The 22,026-nt window shown below is 36.3% G+C and overlaps 2 protein-coding genes across 2 annotated transcripts; both read left to right on the top strand.

Moving 5' to 3' along the window:
- Positions 1-2,123: 2,123 nt before the first annotated feature.
- Positions 2,124-9,373, top strand: LOC145595367 (SPX domain-containing protein 4-like). The gene is made up of 3 exons (XM_081651764.1): positions 2,124-2,790; positions 8,212-8,374; positions 8,587-9,373. Exons 1-3 carry the CDS (start codon positions 2,425-2,427, stop codon positions 9,078-9,080), a joined length of 1,023 nt encoding a protein of 340 aa, XP_081507890.1. The 5' UTR covers positions 2,124-2,424; the 3' UTR covers positions 9,081-9,373.
- A 2,643-nt stretch (positions 9,374-12,016) lies between these two features.
- LOC145593621 (proteasome subunit alpha type-3) lies at positions 12,017-19,469 on the top strand. Its single transcript, XM_081649906.1, has 9 exons — positions 12,017-12,294; positions 12,405-12,488; positions 14,362-14,435; positions 15,044-15,130; positions 15,224-15,308; positions 15,440-15,486; positions 15,810-15,875; positions 17,285-17,375; positions 19,161-19,469. The coding sequence occupies exons 1-9, from the start codon at positions 12,151-12,153 to the stop codon at positions 19,230-19,232; spliced, it is 750 nt and encodes a 249-aa protein (XP_081506032.1). The 5' UTR covers positions 12,017-12,150; the 3' UTR covers positions 19,233-19,469.
- The last annotated feature ends 2,557 nt before the right edge of the window (positions 19,470-22,026 follow it).

Here is a 22,026-nt window from a genome sequence, read left to right as displayed (position 1 = left end):
CTTCCGGGTTGAGTCAGATTGGGCTAGCAAGTTGTGCCATAGATGGCCACCTCTAGTTGAGACAAACCTAACATGATTTACTCGTGTTAATTCTTTTTCTTGTATACTTTATTAGTCATTTTTTTAATGCTTGCATCACTTTAAATTCTTACACTATACCCATACTAAATTTCAAAATATAATCTTTTTATTACTTTTTAAGTAAAACATACTCAATGATAGTTATGGTCAAAATATTATGTTGACAAATGTGAATAGTAAAAATGATGCAACTATTAACGAACAGAGAATTGAGAAGTTAACATAAAATCTCCTTGATTGTGGTAGGGATCACAAATAAAACCAATGTTCGCGTGAATACATGAAGATATAGAATAATAACCCATTGTTGAAAAACAAGAGTCTAATATACTTAGTCAACAAAAGATGAACAAGAAACAATAAAATTAATCTTACTAAACAATGGAGGAAACTCGATGTGGCGTGTTAAATCATTGCCATTTAAAACGAATTTCGACGCAATCAAGGTGCATAATTGTAATTGCCGACTCGTTTCCTAAGATTTCACACCACTCCCACACAAGACACTTTTTGGATGGGAAGTGGAGTTAAAGTAAGCTCATGTCCAATAGATTAAAAGTGTTTTGCTTTTTGTGTATGTGTAAAATATGATTTTCAATTGAAGTATTTATGAGAAAGACTTGGCAACATGAAGAGTTTTGGGATAGATGAAGAGCAAGAGAATAAATAGAGTTAAGGAGTTAATCTACTCCTTAAACATCCTCTTAAACAAGAGTGTTAAGTGGGGTGTTAAAGGAAGAAAAAAAGATTGGAAGACGAATAATCACCCGAACTCCCACCGACCAATAAGATATGGCCTCGCCCGACTGGGCGGACAAGAGCAATAGTACCTAGTAAATCGGGTGCTCTCGTACCCGACCTGGTGAGGCATACCCAACCGGGCGAGCATGAAGGCTTGTTTTTCATGCTTTTCCTTTTGCTCTCGCACCTGGTCTCACATAGCTTACCCGACCGTGCTTGCGTCCTTTGGTCAAACTCGTCTTCCTCTCTATATTATAACAAAAGTGATGGAGCGTAGAGACCAAGTTGTGTCTATTATCAAGGATCAAACCTAATTAAATTATGTTGGTTGCTTTGTTTGTCTTTTGCAAATATTAGATTTGTATGAGTTTCATTTGTTTACATTAATGGTTATAAATTTATAAACCGTAATTAACGCAAAAGGTAAATATTATATAGTTCTTGTTACATTCAGTTAACCTTTGATCATCAGGAAACTATTTATTCTCCCGGTGAGATCAACCCTTTTCATTCATTTTGATGTAAAGATTTTGAATAATAATACTCCCTTCGTTTCGTAATAATCGCAACGCTTTTCTTTTATGTCTGTTTCATAATAATTGCAAGATTTTTTTTGCTAAGGACCCACTACTATTTTATTAATTATCTCTCCTAATAACCCCACTTAGGGCTTGTTCTCTTCAGCTTAATTTCAATTAAGTTAAGCTCCAATTAGTTCAGTTCATATCCAATCAATTCAATTTAGTCCCTAATTTCCTTCTCTCATAAACAATTTAGTTCAGCTTAGCTTTAGTATATTAAAATAGTCCCTTATACTACTTTTTATTTTTTTACTCCTTTTTTTTTTGTTTTTTTTTTTTTTTCCTCTAACTAAAAATTTATCCACTTGCATTATTTTATTGAAGGCTACAAGCCTACTCTATATTTCTTAAACTATATTGACTCCCTAAAGACTCTAGAGGGTTTCAAAACCTGATCTTGAGCTTATCATAAATATAAGCTAACCACTGATCCAACTAGTGTTTTTTTGTGATTATTTATGAAACAAATTGCATAGATACTAATTTTTGGGTCCCTTGTTTTTTGGGTGCCCTGAGTTGTCACCCACCCTGCACCGGCCCAGCCCCACCACTGCCGTTATAATTGTTACAAAACGGAAGAAGTATTATAAAGAGTTCATATTCTGAAAACAAGACACGAATCTAATTCAAATTTGCATGGCTTTATTTTCTGAATCTTTAATATTTCATATACAATTTAGAAAGACAAGTTAAATTAAAATTAGTGAGCAATATTAAAATTCAAAGTGTAACCATTATCTCAAAACAGTCGAACATAAGCAAAAAAAATTCATTGGCCTACAAGGCTAGAAGACTCCAACCCAAATATTCGCTTACCCGACTCTTTTACATCTCATGCATATCTTAAGTTTAATTAATAATCCAATTTTCAGATTCCAGATTCTCTCACTCCCTCACTTTGCACTTTCTAGCCCCTCTTTATTTCCTCTCAATTTCTCAATTTTTTTTTTTTTTTTTCCCTTGTAAAAAATTCTAAAATACTGTTCATTTTTTTTTTTCCTGAAAATTGGTTTTTTTGAGCATGAAATTTGGGAAAGAATTTCGAACCCATTTAGAAGAAACTCTACCAGAATGGAGAGATAAATTCTTGTGCTACAAACCCTTGAAAAAGCTGCTTAAACGATTCCCATATACAATTTCTTCTGTTAATACTAATACTAATAATTCTAATAATAATAACAATAATAATAGTATTAATACTCAAAATCGTCAACTGGGTGTTGGAAATTATGAAGGTGGTGGGTCCAGTGGTAGTCGCAGTACAACTGAGAGATCCATGACATTGGAGGAGTTTCAAGATTGGTTTGTTAGACTTCTAAATGATGAACTTGATAAGTTGAATGATTTTTATGTTGAGAAAGAAGAAGATTTTGTCATCCGTTTTCAGGTTTGTAATTTCATTTTTTTTGGATTTTTTTTTGGATTAATTTTGATTGATTGTTGTTTATGAATGTTTTTATTGATTAGATTTTTTGTGGGGTTGTTGAATTTTGATTGATTTGAATGTTGTTAGTAAGAAATTTAGTGTTTCTGTTGAGGTTATTGAAGTTTGATGTATTGATTGTTAGTGGGGGCATCCTTAGATTAGGTGTTAAATAACTAAGTTGATGGATGCATTAGTGGAGTATGGAAGTGGGTACTGAATCTTTTGAACGATTCGTTGTCGAAGGCGAGATTGATTTGTAAATTACTGAATTGGTGAAGATTGTATATGGTGGATGAGAACTTTCAATTGTAGTTTAGTATAATAAAGAGAGAATTTATCAGAAAGTGACAGTATTTTGAGAATTCAATGATTTAATTGCATTATTAATGGAAAGTGCTCAAGAATTTTGGTATTAATTATATTGATCAGCCTAACTAGGTAATTCCTTGTGGATTGGTGTGTATGACATACATTGTCATTGAGGATTCTGAATATGGGTAATTTAGTGGACCTTATTTTGCATCTGTCCAATTGATGGAGAATGAAAAGAACCGCTTAATAGAGAATCAAGTGCCCATAGTATCAACTCTTATCCGAGAGTCTAAGTGACATAGATCACCCATTACTAGCATTAACCGTTAGCTCATAGAATCAATTGAGTTGCATGAAAGCTTTAAAATTGTAGCTGTAAACTTTAATCTCTAAAAAACACACACCCGAGTTTAAAGATAAAGTTATATGCATAGGAGATGAACAATTGCATAAAGAGTGACATTAACGGTGTGTTTGGATAAAGAAAGGGGAGGAAAAGAAAGGGAGGGAGGAGAAGAGGAGGGGAGGGAAAGGGAGGGGAGGGAAGAATGGTAAGTTTTCCTTCCAAATCTCTTCATTGTTGGAGGGATCAATTTCCTACAATTTAATCCCTCCATTTCTCTCCCCTCCAATTCCCTTCCTTCCTCATTTGTTATCCAAATGAAAGATACCTCATCTTTCCATTTCCCTTCCCTTCCCTTCCTTTTCCTCCTTTTCCTTCAATCCAAACACACCGTAAGTCATTAAGCATATAAACCATCATAGATCACAATTTTGTAAGACTTGTCCTTGGCAGAACTGCAAGTGATCAACATGAGTTAAATCACGTGTACTCTTTAAATGGTAACATTTGGAAATCCAAAGTACTAAAATTGTTTAGCTATTTAAACTGGCACTATATTACCCTGAATAAGAAATTCAAATAAAATTTTGAAAATGGAAAATACAGCAGAACTGCAATTTTTAATGTTGAGAGTTTGACATGAAACAAATAGGAAATCAACTAAGAAGGTAAAAATGGCACAGCCAATCAGGAGTTCAGAGTAGGTATAATTAAATCAGTTGTAGTATACAAGTCATTTGAGCAAAAGATACTGTGTCATGTTCTGTTAACTTGACCACTGATTTTCTGAGATTAGATTTTATGTGTAGACATCTCGTCTTCTATTTTATTTCTTTTTCTAGTGAGACTTCACAGAAACTATAGCTTATAAAGCTTTATTCCACAATTGTTGGTTTCACGGCATCATAAATGCCATGCCTTTTGGTATGCTTCTTGATTCTATAACAGGGATTTGTGCATTTTTTTGTAAGCTTCACCAGCTGACTGTTTGTTGATTGCCAAGTTATTGTTTCCCTGTGAGGTTCAATAATTGCATTTTATTACCATCCTGGTGTTTTGATGAGTTGAGGCGGGTTTGATCATAGGCAAACAGCTGCTTCTCTCATCCACCTCCTTACTTTCCCTTGTTAATTTATTGATGGGTTTTGATGAACCTGAAACTCTCCCACATCTTGTCTTCATTTGCTGTCATTCCTCCTTGTTGCATATCTTTATTCTCATTGCATGTATTGCTTGCTGTAAATATCATACCCCATTATATTTCACGCTATCGATATATATTTTTCTGCTTGCCACTTCCTCTGAAATGGTTGAGGTCTTTTTGTCTTAGTGTTATTCTTAGTAGTAGTAAATTGAGGAAAATCAGGTTGGAAGCTCCAATAATTTGATGTAGTAGTAAATTGAGGAAAATCAGGTTTCTTCTTTTTAATGGACGACTCTTGTAATGCAAGTAATTTTTAAAACAATCTTCTAGTGCGAGCTTCTAATGCAACGATGAGTGACTATGTATCACCATGTAACCTTTGCTTTTATCTTTGTAGGTGAGAGGGATTATTTGGGTTTGTAGTATAGTCACACCTATGAGTGAGAATTGATTTTATTTACCCCTGGATATGTAATTTATCATCACAATTTCATGAGAGCAACATTTTATCGAGTGAAAGCTTTGAACATTTGACCTCCCTAGACCCTGTCTCTCTAGAGTTCATGCTAGGATGTTGATTTGGTTTATGTTGGACTTTTATACATCTGGAATTCTCTTGAAATACACTTACACACATAGACACACACCGGTGGACTTGTAATGGGTGTTGTATTTGATGGCTCTTTGACTTGGAAGGTGCACACATTGGCAACTAAAATACAAGCTATCAAATTTAAAAAGAAAAGAAATGGCACCATTCCTGAACCTAAAGAGTATTACACACAAGTTACATGTTACCATGTGGAAGTGCCAAGAAGTAATTAGATTAGTATAACCAGAAACTCTTAAACTTTGTTTTAATAGATGAATCTTGTAGTAAGACGTGCTTTATAACAACGTTGAGTAAATTACTTTGGTAGTATTCATAGGGTATTTAGCAATACCTTGTAGATTTCCAGTGCATGACACTTGGGTCATTGGGTGTGTAGGATGGTCCAAATTATGACTGAGGTTATGCTGTTAAATGTAGTCCTTTTTATTGATTAATGGACTTTGCATGATACATGTAACACATACTGAGTGTAGCAGGATTAAATGCATCTTTGTCATCCTCCTCTTCCTACCTTTAGTGTGAGCTGGCTGCTTTCTTGTTGACTTACATGTTGCCTGCCCATATAGTTGTTATGTTTTCCCTGATGCCTTAAGTTTAATTTTATGAATAAGTGCATCTATACCGTTTCCGCTGTCCTTCCTTTATTCTTACTATGTTGATGCCTTAATTATTTGTTGCCTGCATGTAGTCAGTTGTAATAGCTGTGATGTTATGCTTCATATCCTGTGCATTAAACAATTTCATATTCAATTTGTTAGAAGTTTCGTGAATTATATTTTTTTTATTTGGGGGGGGGGGGGGGGTGGGGCGGCATTTGTTAGACTCATTTTCAATACTTGGGTTTAGGAGCATTTCCAAAGTCCTTAAGACCTAATATAAAAGGCCCATCAACCACAAGCAGTTAGAAGTAACAGGAAAAAAAAGCTTGAAATTAAAATTCCCATAGATAGAATTCAAAATCAAAAGGGGAGCAATTAAACTCATGAAGTATGAAGATCATGGACAAGCAAAGAACAGTTACTCCAGCAGCAGATTTTAGCCTCTGAGTTTATCCAACGGCCCCCTTCAAACCTATCAAAGCTATAAAAGGAAAGAGGCTCTCCAGAAAAAGGACATCAACAAACGCAAACTTGCATTCGATAATTTTTAGTCTTTCTTTAGTGCTTGCGTAGCCTCTAGGTTTAGTGGCCTAGATTAGTATAAAATTAGTAATAGTTGCTCACAATGTTTTGGAAACTCTTTCAGAAGTCCGAAGCATTCTCACCAAGTTTGTTTTGGAGGTAACTCCTTTATTTGTTTGCAGTTGTCTAGGATGATTATCAATGTGCTCATTTTTGCGTCTAGTTGTTGCATGTGTTCTTACTTAATTGATTTTGTAGTATTTCATCCATAGAAATTATTCCTGAGCAAGGTCTTAAGCCATAAAAGACTATCAACCCTCAGCACAACACTCAAGAGCCTTAGGCCTAAAGAATAGGTTGCCACATGTTTGTTTGCCTTTTGGCATTAACAATCGTCAAAGTAGAGCATGTGAAAGTGTAAAAGTGAAAATGTGGCTAGTATCAAGAAACGGAAGAAGTATATCAAGAAAGCATTTGATCTATTTGCACTTTCTTTTGAAGAGGCCTGGATTTTGTGATGGGAAGGGAGTTGCATTGTTGCCGATTTATGAAAATTCTTAATACAGAAAATTTGGATACCAACCCGCATTTTCAATAAGCAAAGGGATCATGCACCAAGTTATAAGTTTGCCCATCGCTGTCTTAAAACTTTTATTCACCAATTTGCCTTCATTATACAAAATGTATCTTTTTGTCTAGTTACCAACAAAGCAGCCAGACAAATCTTGAAAATTGCTTCTTTGTTAGAAATCCTAATAGCCTTGGTCAAACTGCAGATATGTGGTGTTGAGGATCCCTAATAAGTGCAGAATGTGGTGAGTTTAGCAGCTTTGGTTTAAAGATGATTACCTGAATGCATTTGCACTTCACAGGCTAGAAGATTTTGCAAGTGCTTCAGGTAAACTAGATGACACTTTGAATTGTAAACATGACTTATAGAATTCCTAGTCTGATAAAACCAGTAATCTGCTGTCTGCTTGATTATTTATCTTTGATTGTCATGGTAACAAATATTTTGGTTGGTTCTCTGTACAAGGCACAAGGTTTTTTGCTTTAGTTGTTAGGAGCTGGTACAAGTCTACTTCAAGTTACTTGAGTGCTAAGGTTATCTTGTATGTTTTTTAGTCTCAGAATTCTTTCACTGCTTTTTGCTGAATATTGTTGTAAAAAAATCACATTATCTTGTTGTTTCATGCCTAAACCATATCTGTTACCAAAGGGCCTTTCACAAGATTCCTATATATACAGGGTATTGGACTATTGGGGGATCTAAGATCCACTGCCTTGCCATTGCTTTTATAGCTGTGTCCATTGATTTTATTTTATTTTTTTTATTTATTTTTTTTTTTCTAAAAAGCCATGCCCATGATGTTGCTTAAGCTAAAAAGAATTGTAGAAGTGATTTTCAAAGGTTATATAAAAGAGAATGCACACAATTTTCACAATTCTTTCACTGCTTTTTGCTGAAATATTTATAAAAATATCGCTTTCTGTTACCACAGTGCCTCTCATGAAGTCACGAGTTACAAGTTTTACTATGTATAGGGGATTTCAGATACACAACCTTGCCAATTGCCATTGTTAAACTTGTGTCCATTGAATCTTATTGTTAAAGCCATGCCCATTCATTTGGGACAAAGGCTTTGTTGTTGTTGTTGTTGCTGTTGTTAAGCCATGCCCATGTAGTTGCTTACGCCAAAAAAGAATTATATAAGTGTTTGTCAAAGCCTCAAAGGTTATATAAAATCGAGAAGTTGCACAGTGATGATTGTACCTTCTGCTTTCAAGTTTTTACTTGCGTAATTTTCAGAAATCTATTGTATGTAACATGTGCTTAATATTGCTACAGGAATTAAAAGAAAGAATTTTAAGGGTAAGGGAGAACAGAAGGGATGAAATTCCAGCATCAGAAAGTGAATTTAGTGAAGAAATGATGGATATTCGCAAGGAGTTTGTTACTATACATGGCGAAATGGTGCTATTGAAAAACTATAGCTCCCTCAACTTTGCAGGTATAGTGGCTATCTTTTGCTTTACCTATGGGTTACTTATTTTGATTCATAAGGCGGTGTCACTCATGATAGGGAGATGCTGCTTCCCGAAAGTATACCTCCCTAAATTTTACAGGTATAGTCAGTTTGTGTTCCAGTCATGCTGAAGATATTACGCAAAAAAAAAATTATAACTAATTCCTAAGTGCAACCTGTGAATTGTATATTGACAGGACTTGTTAAGATATTGAAAAAGTATGACAAAAGAACAGGAGGATTGCTGCGCCTTCCTTTCACACAACTTGCAGCACATCAACCCTTTTTCACTACAGAACCTCTTACTAGATTAGTTAGAGAATGTGAGGCTAATCTTGAGCTTCTTTTCCCTATAGAGGAGGAAGTCACTGAATCTACTTCTGCTCCTCGGGATCAAAACCAAGCAGATCCTGCTGTCTCTGATGCAACCAATATGCCTTCTGATGCATCATCATTAGGGGAAGCGAGCCAAGATATATACCGGAGTACTCTTTCTGCAATCAAAACCATACAAGGCCTCCGGACAAGTTCAACCTATAATCCGTTGTCCTTTGCAGTGATATTTAGGGACCAAAATGATGAAGGTAGTGGAGCTGTAACGGATGAGAACTCTCCTTCCAACAGTAGCCATGCACCACCATCAGAGAATGAAGAAACTGTTGACCAAGATGATACTGGTTTGACTCCATGAATGTTGGAAAGCCTGCAGCCTTTTGCTAACAACTTAGTGTAAATCTACAGCAGATGGAGCCTTTATACCGTTGAACACAACACAAACTTAACATTCGAGTAAAACCCTAAAAGTCGAACAGAAACAGCTTTTATTTTGTGTATTTCTTAATATGGCCACGCTGCATCATAATTACAAAGTTAGCAAACAATAGTGATGAAAACAATGAAACTGCTTCCAAATATTAGTGGATGCTATGTTATAACTTTGTTCTCAGTCGGATATCAATGTAGTTTTAGTTTATGTTCTGCTGAGATCATTTTTTTTTTTTGCTAGTTTAGTTTACTGTTATAGAATCCCTTTTTGACAACATTACCATACTAGTATACTAACAGTTGTGCAAGTTTGAGTTTGTTGCAGAGTTGAATTTATTGCTTGAACATTATATTTAATTATTACAGGAATAATGGTACTGCAGCAAGTTTGTTATATGGGTTCGAATTCAGTCATTTTTCCTTTTAGCAGTTCATGGGTGCCATGTAAACACATTATAGGGGATAAGATATGTGATTCTTCTCCTTAGTAACTCATAAGGGATTCGTTGAGCATTGCATGTTCACTTTCATTATACTAATGAACAAGATACGTACGAGACTATGGAAACCAAAGAAGACATCATATAGAACTATAGAAACCATTATAACATGAAACTTCTCTCTTGCATCGTGCTTAATCACAACTCACAAGTAATCATCAAATTCAAATATACATTCTTCCTTTAAAATATTCCTGGAATGTCTCCCTGGTTAGGCGTCTTTTCCCTGAGTCCGTTGCTTCGACTATTCTTGGTCTAGAACGTCCGACTCAGAAGGTTGATGATTTTGTTTATTGGAAATACACCCGAGATGGATCCTTCTCTACTAAATCAGCCTACACTTGTTTGCTTTTTCAGGACTTATCCTCGGATGTCAGGTCACTTCCTACTACATGGTGGAAATGCTTGTGGGGTTTGCCGGTGCTTCCAAAATGGAAGATGTTTGCTTGGAAAGTTTTACATAATGCACTACCGACGGCAACTTTACTTGTGCTCAAGGCCTTCCAGTCGATCCGACTTGCATTTTCTACCACCAATTCCAGTGAGTCGGTAGACCATTTATTTCAGGATTGCCCTTTCTCTCAAAGGCTTTGGGACACCTTCTCTTGGAACCATCTTCCCACGTCTGGCACTTCAGTCTCTTTTCATGGTTGGTTCTCGGATCTTATTTCCGGTTATGCTAAGTCCAGGGACTGGTCTAATTCAGACCATTTTCTGGGGGTTTGTTGGGCCATCTAGTTTAACTAGGAACAATGTTAGGTTTCGATCGACGGTTTACTCTCCTCAGTCTGTTTTGGATTTGGCTTTTGATTGGTGTGATAGAAGTAAGCAGGCTTGCAAGATGTTGGACTTACCAGTTGGTATTCCCCCTGGTTTCTCTTAACTCAAGTTCTTCGAGGTGATCTACAAGCTGTCTGTGATATCTATATGTTCTTTGATGGTGCATGGGAGCAGGGGAATCTTAATGCTGGTGCGGGTTGGTGTTTCTGGGACACCTCTTCGTCTCGGTACTTAAGGGGTGGAGCTAGAGCTTGTGTGGCCAGTCCAACTCTCCACTTTGAGTTATTAGCTTGTCTGTTTGGGCTTAAGCATGCTCAGGGGTTTACATCGATTATCCTATTCACTGATTGTATTGTTATTCTTAGGGGTGTCCATTTTTCGGATAAAAACCGAAATCCAATCCAATCCAAACCGAATTATCAATTCGGATCGGATTCGAACTTTAAATCGGATTGGATCAGATTGAGATTTTTTGGCAATTCGGATTTTCGGATTGGATCGGATTTACCCTAATTGGATCCAATCCAAACCGAAAACCGAATTGTAAAATTAAGTTTGTATAAATATGAATTTCTTTATTTTTTAAAGTTTAGCTCAAATACTTACTAGTACAAAAAATAAATTAGGGAGACTTTGTATTAATTAATTAATGACTTGACGTTGAACTATTTATTTTACTCATTATTTTAAAGACTTTTATTTGTATTGAAGCTTTATTTTTATAATTGTATTAGGAGCTAAAAAATAATGTAATTATAATTCTGATTTTCGGATCGGATCCAAATAACCGAATTTTAATTCGGATTGTATCGGATTGGATCAAGAGAGAAATTCGGATCAGATCGGATTGAGAAATTGAAAACCGAATTATATTTCGGATTGGATCGGATTTGGACTAAATCCAAACCGAAAACCGAACGGACACCCCTAGTTATTCTTCAGCTGCTTACAGATCTTGGGCCTAAGGATATTTCTCTGGGTTCTACGGGAAATCCGTGATATCTTATCCTCTTTTGTTATGTGTCACATTTGGAAGGTCTCAAGGACTTCAGTTGTAGATGCTCACACTCTAGCTAGGGCTGCTCGGCGTTTGGATTTGCTTTATTTTCTTTTTTAGTCCGTTTGTTGTGTGTTCCCTTTGTCAAAAAAAAAAAAAAAAAGCTTCATTTCATTTTTACTTCAAATGAACAATCATCTATGTATTATTGTAGTTGATAAAACATACAACGTAGAGTCAACATGTAATAATTTTTTGGGATAAACAACTCAATTTCAATTTGCTACGTGACTTGAACCGACCTGACAATTGATATGTCTAATAATGATTGTTTTATTAAAGTAAGCATATTGATATTGAAATTGAAAATTACTCAACTCTCAACTCAAATCAAATAAAACCCTTAATCAATCTGAACTAGACTAAATAAAAAACTTAATCCAAACAACCCGATTGTCACCTCTTTATTATACGACGTAGTCCAAAACAACAACCCGCTTACCCGCAAGGAGAGTCCGTGTAGCGCACCATTTTGTGTCTCTCCCCTCTTGCTCTTAACATTGAAAACGAAACACAGATCTCTATCTTGCTCTCTACGAAATCACCTGCTTTTTCTACATTTCCCTTTAACTTTGTAGCACAAAGCAGCAAAAACACACTCACACAAACACAACCAAACCAAAGCAAGGCAATTAGAGGAGAGAGAAAAAGCAGCGAAAATGAGCAGCATCGGAACTGGCTACGACCTCTCGGTCACTACTTTCTCACCCGATGGTCGAGTTTTCCAGATCGAATACGCTGCTAAGGCTGTCGATAACAGTGGTACTGTTGTTGGCATCAAATGCAAGGATGGAATTGTTTTGGTAATTCTTTCATTTTTGTTTTTAGGGTTCTTTAATTAGTTGATATTTTGATTTTGAATTTGATTTTGATTTGGGTTTTGATTTGGATTTGTGAATAATGATGAATTTAGGGTGTGGAGAAGCTTATACAATCAAAGATGATGTTACCGGGTTCGAATCGACGAATTCACTCAGTTCATCGTCACTCTGGAATGGTTATTTTCTATCCCTTTTTGTATTGCGTTTGAATTTATATTAGTAGTTGGAATGGAATCTGTTAATGTGGTGGATTAATTGCAATTCAGCTCATTTTGCCTGGTTCAGCTAGTTAATTAAGCCTGAGAGTTTGAAACCATTAAGTTTGTCTTTGATTACTTAGTTATCGAGTACGATTTATTTCGCGTTGAGTTGTTACTGGGCTCGTTTCATTGGCTGGTTTAGTTTTGTATCTCGTGTTTGTTTCGTTACTGTGGCAGTGGGAAGGGTTATTTTGGTAGTAAGGTGATGTGGCGATGCTGATAGTTTTGGGACGAAAGTATAGTTAAGGTTGCCAGGGTGGTGATAATGAGTTATGGAGTCGAGGGTATATGATAACCATGGGAGGCGTAGGGTTTTAGTAAGGAGGATTGGAGGACCAAGATTTATTGTACTTTGGAATGAGAAGGAAAATAATGAAGTATATACCTGAGGAGGGAGTGGGGTTCTATTCTGTTTCTGGAGACTGAAGAGTGCAGACACAATAATCGTGAAGCCAAATGCTTCTGTAATCCGTAGTTTGTTTTTCTTTACTTCGTTTATCAGTTGCTTTAGTGTAGTGGCATCAAGAAAATCTTTTAGTGTTATTGTTATAAGGAACAAGAAGAAATGTGTTTGGTGGCTGGAGTAGCAGCTGTATACTTGATGCAATTTGGGGACAGAGACTAGGTAACAATGCCAGTTGATGGCCCAAAGACGCAAATTTATATGGGTTTCTAATAGGCAATATCTTTGGTTGTTTGATATGATAGTCTGAATCTTTAGGAAAGAGTTAGTGAACTTGCTGATGATCAGACCTTGAGAAAATAAGATTAATATGTTTGCCCGTCCCAAAACGTTATTCTTTCTACTTATATGCTAAACTGTCCAATTTATATTTTGCATAAAATGAAATCATTTAAAGGTTTGATATAGTGGTGCTGTACCTCTGGGGTTTGTAAACAATATTTAGCAATAGTTGTGATTATAGTGATGGGTTTAAAGACTCCTCTCTCTCTCTCTCCTCTTACTGGACTGTACATCTCACCAATCTCACTTGTTCTCAATTGATGTCTTCGTACTCTTTGTGATTTTGGTCTAGTGCTTGGTCCATAACTAACTAGTTTACTGATAGTATGATGGGTTTTAATTTTTAGGGTTATTAGAGATTATCTATGTGTAGTTTAGGTAACTTGATAACGTCAAAATTCACTGTTGGATCCATACATTTACATTGGCCATTTTTTTTTGTTGTTGTGGTGATTTATTTAGAGCGGGTGGGTAAAAGGGGGGGGGGGGGGGGGGGGCGGGGATAGAGGGAGGAGTATAGCAGGAGGCACAAAGGGTATGAAGATCTTGCAGATGAAATGAAGTTTAGAATCTGATGACCTTTTAATGACGGGGAAAGGATTTTGAAGATTTTATTATCTTTTAATGTTGGTTTTGTTTTTTTTTGTTTTTCCCCAAATTGATGGCTGAGGTTTAAGTGTGTTGAATAACAGGTACATTGAACCAAAAGTTGAGGACACACAATTCCTAGCATTTGAGGTTTTCTTTAGTTCTTTAATTTGCTTTCATTTGTTGACTTTGTTCATGGCCTGATATCTCTTTCAAGGTCATCAAGGATTACTTTCACTTCTTTGGTTCTTTAGCAATGTTTCTTTTTTTTTTTTTTTTTTTTTTTTGCTATATGACTGTGTGGGTTAACAGACTATGTGAACTAATCTAATCCTTAGCACCTTTTTCCAATTTGATTTTGTCTAAGTGTCTATTTGTTATTGTTTTCTCTCCCAGTTGTGTGTATTTGCACTTTCTCACCCTTTCAAACTTGCCATTTCTTTGTTTGTATAACAGGCAGTTGCTGGATTAGCAGCAGATGGAAGGCAAATAGTTGCTCGTGCTAAGTCAGAAGCTACAAATTATGAGAGGTTGGTAATGATACATGCTTATGCCTATGTGTTATGAGATCATATACTTATTCGGCCTAGTAATTTTTAACTGTCTTTTGGTAGTTTGTAAGCTGTAGTTTGGCTTTAGAAATTTATCTTGTGAAACTCATAAAGGTAGCCTCATATCTTAGCTGTTGATATTAGGTAACCTGAAAAAAGTAACTGAGTAATTTTAATTAGTGGTTGTATTACGGTTTGTTATACAGTGTGAAGCATTAATGATGGATTAACTGTTTATTTATTAATTCGAGGTAACTATGATTATGTATCTTTATGCTAGCAAAATTGTATTAACCTCAAAAGTTGGTCACCTCTATGTGGCACATGATATTTTTCTTCCCAAATTATAATGTAAATTATTTTATTTTATTATTATTCCCCTCCAAATCTATTCTCTTTCTCCTTTTGCAGTCCCCTTCCCCTACTTACACCGCTAGCAGCCCCCTCCCTGATCTTTACCTAGCCACCACTGCTCCCTTCTCCCTAGCACCACCACCATTTCCACAATAGCCCCCCACTTGCGTAACATTTTTATCATTTGCTTGCTATTTTCATGAAGGCTAACTCTGGAAAATACTCTTATGTAGTACCTATGGTGAAGCTGTACCAGTGAAGGAACTTGCTGACCGTGTTGCTAGCTATGTGCATTTATGCACACTCTATTGGTGGCTCAGGTGCTATAGAATATGCCATAATTAATTACTATGAATTTTTTTCCCTACATATGTTTAAGTCTTGTTAGTGATCTTTGATGATTTGTGGTGCAGACCTTTTGGATGTGGAGTCATTCTTGGAGGTTATGACAGAGATGGACCACAATTATATATGGTTGAGCCTTCTGGAATTTCATATGTAAGTTAACAGGTTTATGCTTCCACTTTCTTTTGCATCTTTAGAGTTAAATTTTACACTTTTATTTTGTAATTGCTCTACTGCCTCTGCTAGCTCTATGCTGAAACTGAGCTTACTATATTTTGACGCAGAGATATTTTGGCGCTGCTATTGGAAAGGGGAAACAAGCTGCTAAAACGTAAGCTGCACCTTCATGCTCTAGAATTTCCTAATAAGGGTCTCCTATTGAATATTGTGACTAGTTTTTTTCTCCACCCCCCTCCCTCCACCCCACCCTAAATGCATGACCGATTGTCAAATTGCAGAAATATGTGGTTGTTTGATTTGGGTTGCGTTTGAGTGGAGATAATGATCAATGCCTTTTTTTCCTGAATAATTTTCTTATGCAATATGTAACTATGTAATTATATAATCCATAATCTGTTGTTCTGTCATGCATCTTCAGTAATCTTACTTTGTTATTATATTAAAGTTGAGATCTTATGATTGATTACATCTCAGGGAAATCGAGAAGTTGAAGCTCTCTGAAATGACCTGTAGAGAAGGGATCATTGAAGTAGCCAAGATGTATGTGCTTTTTTCTTATGGAACAAATTCCTTATGGTTCTATATTTTCCTCATTATTTTTTTGCCTTCTTTTATAATGAAGATATTGTTTTGAAATATACTACTCTACTGAGTTTTTGGCAGTTGGAGAGCTATTTTCTGTGCATATGCACTATTGCTGATGGAGTTGGTGTCTCATGCATCTTTTAGTCTTTTGGGGTCTTGATGCTGTCCTTTCTTTTTGTATGCTCCATATTTTAAGTGTTCAGTTTGACTTTTTAACTATTTACATTCACCACTGACTTTGCCCTATGTTTGTGGATTATGCATAAGATTAAACAGTCATGTGGGTGCTTGTTAGATTTGTCTCAATGTATAGTTTCCATATAACAACTTTTTATAATATATTGATGGTTTAGATATTGGTCAAAGTTTTGCATTGACGTATGTCTGAGTCAAACAAGAGCACTTTAAAAAAAAAAAAAAAGAGGGAGTATTGATTTGAATGCTCTCCTCTTTCCGAATGTAATTGTTCACATGTGCTTTTGGAGGCAAACATTGATGGAGAATTTTTTTCATGATATACCACTGATTTTAAAAAGATGATCTTTTAAGTCATCATACTGATATCTCTTATAACATTTATATTAAATCATATATCATTTTAACAATTTAATTCACTCTACTCAATTGACAATTATGGCTTGTTAATTAGTAAATTAGAGATAGTATATGGCTTTTGCACATTAAAGTTGGTTTGTGGAAGCTGTGCGATGCCCACTTTTTGCTGATACAGCTAAAGCCTTAATAAATAACTAATTTTGCTTATTTTATCATTGGAGAATACTAGAGCTCATGATCAAGTTGATCTTTTGTATGAGCCTTACCTGGACATTTGGATACTTTATATCTTGGCTGTTCTAAAAGGCATTATGCAGAATTATTTAGCATATCAAAGGTTTAGGATATGGAAATGATGTAGCACTTTTATTAATATTAACAGCAGCGGGGTTCATTTTTAAATGAGAGAAAAAATAATTTTATTTCAAATTTGAGAAATTAAGATGTGAATGAGTTTTAATTCGAAAATGTCCCTACCTTCAACTGGTCTTACCACGTTTTAAATGTTTAGCCCCTACTTTTGCATAGTATTTTGCCTACCATGATTGATCATTTATACCACAACTTTTTTTCTTGATTGATAAAATCCCACTTTGATATTGGGTAGCTTTGTATCTTTTTAACTTTTGATAATTAGCTCATCATAGAAGATGGGAACTGTTGACAGGGAACCTTCTAAAGGGTCACGTGGAATAGTTTGTATATATTTTTCTTCTATCTCATCCGTGTGTTCAAAATGAAGTTTGCTAAAGTATTATGATTGCCTGTTGGGATCATAATTACATTCTTACGCTTATTTGCAAATTCAGCATATACAAGGTTCACGATGAAGCAAAAGACAAAGCTTTTGAATTGGAGATGAGTTGGATTTGTGATGAGTCAAAACGCGAGCATCAAAAGGTAATCTCTTGTACTGTCCTTAAATGGCATTGCACCTTGTCATGTAGAGCCATGGAATTAGAATTTAGTATAGATTATTTTTCTTGAAGCTTAAAATTTTGTGCAACCCAATTCAAATAAATTTATAAGCCCACCAAATGTCCTTGTTTTTATATGAAATTCGTCATCTTATATGAAATCTATCAAAGAAAATATCTTGACAAACCACCTATTTGTCAACACCTTTTGGATATTTTATTAGCCAAATGATCATATACTGCTAAAATTACATGGTTCAGTTTTTGTGCTTTGATTTACTGTTCTAAAGTTCTTTATGGACAAGATGGAAAAAAGCTTTTATTGACTGAAAGGAAAGAAAGAACTAAAAAGGAATCATCAAAGGGTGAGAACGGAAAGGAATCAGATTAAGGGTTCATCTTGATTCGTTGATGTGGGAACTGGGAATAATTTTTTATGATTAATATTTGCTTTTTGAAAATGTAAGGGAAAACAAGCTTGTTTTTCATCACCCCCAAGCATCAGTCATCCTTCATCACAACTTTCATCATCTACTTATTCCTTGCCATTATCATCTTCCTACCTGTCCTGCCATTAATGCAAAATATCATAGATGTTCTGGTTTTCATGGTTGGCTGCTCTTGGTTAGTTATTATGGTGTTTGATGGTCTGATTTCTGTACTGAGGTTTGTGGAGTCCTTACAGCGAGGGCTGGTATGATACTGGGTTGGGGTGTTGGATGGTGTGTCAATTACTCAGGGCCTGTTCACATTTACTTAATTTCAGTTCAGTTCAGTTCAGCTCTAATCAGTTCAGTTCAGTTCCAATCAGTTCAGTTCAGTTCCGCTCTTAATTTCCCTCTCACATAAAATATTCATTTCAGCTCAATTCAGTTCAGTTCAACTCAGTTCAGTAAATGTGAACAGGTGTTGGATGGTGTGTCAAGTACTGACTGATGGAGGTGAGCTTAGTAATTGTTGTTTAGTCGCTCCTGTGGTGAGGATAGAAAATAGCACTGATGGTGAAGTATTATGGCTGATAGTTTCAACTCTGACGGTGGGGTTAGAATTAGTTGTTATGTTAGTGCCGTTATGGAGCAAGGTGTCTTGATTTTTGAGGGATTCTGGGAAACTTGAGGGAGAGGGGTTGATTAATCAGGATATTAAGCTTTGAGGCATTAATAAACGCTAGACCTGGTTATTGGGCGGGTCGGGTCAGGGTCGGTTGTGGGTCAGGGTCAAAGAGGGTCACATTTTATAGGGTCAATATAGGGTCAGGCCAATGCGGGTCGATAATGGGCGGGCCTACAAAATATCAATTAAAATAAATATTGGACAAAGCCATTATTAAATACATATGAATACAAATTAATCTATATAATTATTTTTACATTATATATTTTCTTTATCAACTAAATTGGAAAAACATGTTGGCCCTATATGGACCCTACCTAATAAGGACCCTGTCCATTAATAGCCTTGTCCATTAAAAGCCCTATAAGCTTGCCCTGGCCCTATTATCATTGGGCTACCCTGTCCAATAACCACCTCTAATAAACGCTAAAAGTGGTGTATAAGGACTTCCAGAAAATTCGAATTATTCAACCAGGGAAACAAGGATGTTCATTCCTTCATTTTTTGTTTTAAACCTGTAGATTCTCTTTTATGGTTTCTTGAATCAGCAGTAGATTATTTTGCTGTTGTATATCCAAGATGTTACTCGTTAATTGTTTTCTCTCTACGGAGTAATATTTGCTCATTTATCATTCTTTTCCCTGTTGGATGTCAGGTTCCTGAAAATCTTCTACAAGAAGCCAAATCTGCTGCAACTGCTGCCTTGGAAGAGATGGATGCTGACTGATAAGTTTATATGGGGTTTATAACTAGAGAGTCATGTATTCGAGTGAACATTTCTGGAGTTAGATTGGCAGTAATTTGTATTCACTCCTTGACAGCTGCCGAGGTAGCTGGCCCTTGATTCCAATCTTTTGAGCTTTTAGAAATGTCTTTTCAGTTGAACTGCCGAATTGTTCACCCCCATGGGTAAGTTTAGTTTTTAGTGGTGATAAAATTCTTAATGGAAAAAGGTTGAACCCAACTTGCTTTGTACTCAGCTATTTACAAATAGCATTAGATGTTAATGTTGATGTTGATGTTGACGTTCAGTGCTAATGATATTGAGTCTAAGCAATGTGACATAGTAAAGGCACGACATAAAACTGATAAAGTGAATTCAGGAAAATGTATGGTGGAACTAGTCATGATTCATGAACACTGATAAAGCAAAAAAGGGAATGCTATCAAGCCTTAGGAAAATGTAGGAGTGATGAAACCTTTGCAGCGTATAAGGAGGCTAAGAGTAAGGCAAAGGCAGCTGTTCGCCAAGCAAAAGAAAAGGCATATCAGGAGGTTTATGAAAAGCTTGATTCCAAGGAGGGAGAAAGGATCATTTATAAGATGGCAAAGAGAAGACAAGAGGCAAGGAAGGATATTGGCATGGTAAAGTGTGTCAAAGATAAGAACCAAATGGTCCTAGTGCAAGAGGATGACATCAAGGACAGGTGGAAGGGGTACTTCGATGAATTATTTAATGGAAGTAATGGAGTTGTGATAGGAGATACCTCTATGAGTGATGAAGAAATCAACATGGAGTATGTGCGAAGGATTAGGAGAGTAGAGGTGGAGATTGCACTGAGGAAGATGAAACCTAAGAAGGCGGTTGACCCTGATGGGGTACCGATAGAGGTGTGGAGGTGTTTGGGTAAGATTGGTATTGATTGGTTAACAAACCTTTTCAACAAGATATGGACGGCTACAAGGATCCCACAAGATTGGAGGAAGAGCACCTTGGTCCCGATTTATAAAAACAAAGGAGACGCTCAAGATTGTTCTAACTATCGAGGAATTAAACTTATGAGCCATACTATGAAGTTGTGGGAAAGGGTGATTGAACATAGGTTGAGGGCATTCACAAGCATTTCAGATAACCAATTTGGTTTTATGCCTGGGAGATCTACTATGGAGGCAATCCATTTGATAAGACAAATGATGGAGTTTTATAGGGTAAAGAAGAAAGATCTTCATATGGTCTTTATTGATTTAGAGAAGGCATATGACAAGGTGCCAAGAGAGATACTTTGGTGGGCAATGTTGAAGAAAGGTATCCCACGAAGGTATGTAGACCTAGTTAAGGATATGTATCGGGATGTGTCAACAAATGTGAGGACATGCGGAGGGTTGACAAAAGATTTCCCTATTACAATCGGATTGCATCAAGGGTCTGCATTAAGCCCTTTTCTTTTTGCAACGGTTCTAGATGAATTAACTAGACCAATTCAAGATGAGGTTCCATGGTGTATGTTGTTCGCGGATGATATCGTTTTGGTGGATGTGACTAAGGATGGGGTTAATGTCAAGTTGGAGCAATGGAGGCAAAGGTTGGAATCTAGAGGGTTTAAGCTAAGTCGGAGTAAGACTGAATATTTGGTATGTCGTTTTGACACTCAGAGGGGGACAAGCAATGAAGTGGTGAGTTTGGATGGAAAGGATTTGACCATGAGTGAATGTTTTAAGTATCTTGGGTCGATCATCCAGAAGAATGGTGACATTGATCAAGACGTGGCCCACAGGATTAAGTCAGGGTGGCTTAAATGGAGAGCGGCCACGGGAGTGTTATGCGACCGCAACATTCCCTTACAGTTGAAGGGAAAATTCTACAGGACTGCCATAAGACCAGTGTTGCTCTATGGTACAAAATGTTGGGCTTCTAAGAAAGAGCATATTAAAAAGATGGAGGTTACGGAAATGCGCATGTTAAGGTGGATGTGTGGAAACACTTTAAGAGATAGAATCAGAAATGAGGTTATTCGCAAGAAAGTAGGTGTGGCAGGCATTGTAGATAAATTGAGGGAAAACCGTTTGCGTTGGTTTGGACATGTAAGACGGAGACCCGAGGGTTGCTCGGTGCGAAGAGTGGAAGAGTGGGATCATGGAGGGATTAAACGAGGAAGAGGGAGACCAAAAATGACTTGGTTGGAAGGAGTGAGGAAGGATATGAAGTGCATGGATTTACGTGAGGATGAAGTTTTGGATCGTAAGGGATGGAGGAGAAAGATTTATGTTGATGACTACACGGAATAATCAAATTTGGTTCATGTTAGCCGACCCCACTTTTGGGATTAAGGCTTTGATTGATTGATTGATTGATTGATAGACGGGAATTCTTACCCCTAAACTATCAAATTGGATTGTGGATAGTGGGTTCGAGGAGGCATAAGTTATATTTGTGATACGGAGCTGATTTGTTTTGTTTAAGTAGAGGTAGCTGGTAGACTTGTCAATTTTTAACCCAACCCAAACATCCGACCAACCCGTTCTTTGTGGTTTTTGAACCAATTGACCCAAAACCCGATTCAACCCGTGAATTTACAATGTCAAATCCAAGGTCCCGACTCGTTTTTTTTTTTTCTTTCATCATTTTAGTAAAACTACATTGATAAATGAAAATCTAGTTCTTAGATTGAGTTTGATCATCCATCCGCCATTCGACATTCATTTCTCTAGAATCTACCTATCTAAGATGCACACTAATAACCAATCGCCACACCTACACAACCTACTTGTTAGAAATATGCCTTGAATCGAGGTGACTGAGT

The sequence above is a fragment of the Chenopodium album genome, chromosome 19 (genome assembly GCF_948465745.1).
Source record: "Chenopodium album chromosome 19, dcCheAlbu1.1, whole genome shotgun sequence".
In the NCBI taxonomy this organism is placed as follows: domain Eukaryota; kingdom Viridiplantae; phylum Streptophyta; class Magnoliopsida; order Caryophyllales; family Amaranthaceae; genus Chenopodium; species Chenopodium album.
Note: the sequence above shows the minus strand (reverse complement) of the source record. Positions and strands in the feature narration are given on the sequence as shown.

Bases quoted from the DNA above. Each gene is read 5' to 3' on its own strand.
- LOC145593621 (XM_081649906.1), top strand. From the start codon at position 12,151: ATGAGCAGCATCGGAACTGGCTACGACCTCTCGGTCACTACTTTCTCA. The intron at 12,295-12,404 runs GTAATTCTTTCA...TGATGAATTTAG, and splicing joins GCAAGGATGGAATTGTTTTG to GGTGTGGAGAAGCTTATACA. The intron at 12,489-14,361 runs GTTATTTTCTAT...TTTGTATAACAG, and splicing joins TTCATCGTCACTCTGGAATG to GCAGTTGCTGGATTAGCAGC.
- LOC145595367 (XM_081651764.1), top strand. From the start codon at position 2,425: ATGAAATTTGGGAAAGAATTTCGAACCCATTTAGAAGAAACTCTACCA. The intron at 2,791-8,211 runs GTTTGTAATTTC...ATATTGCTACAG, and splicing joins ATTTTGTCATCCGTTTTCAG to GAATTAAAAGAAAGAATTTT. The intron at 8,375-8,586 runs GTATAGTGGCTA...GTATATTGACAG, and splicing joins TAGCTCCCTCAACTTTGCAG to GACTTGTTAAGATATTGAAA.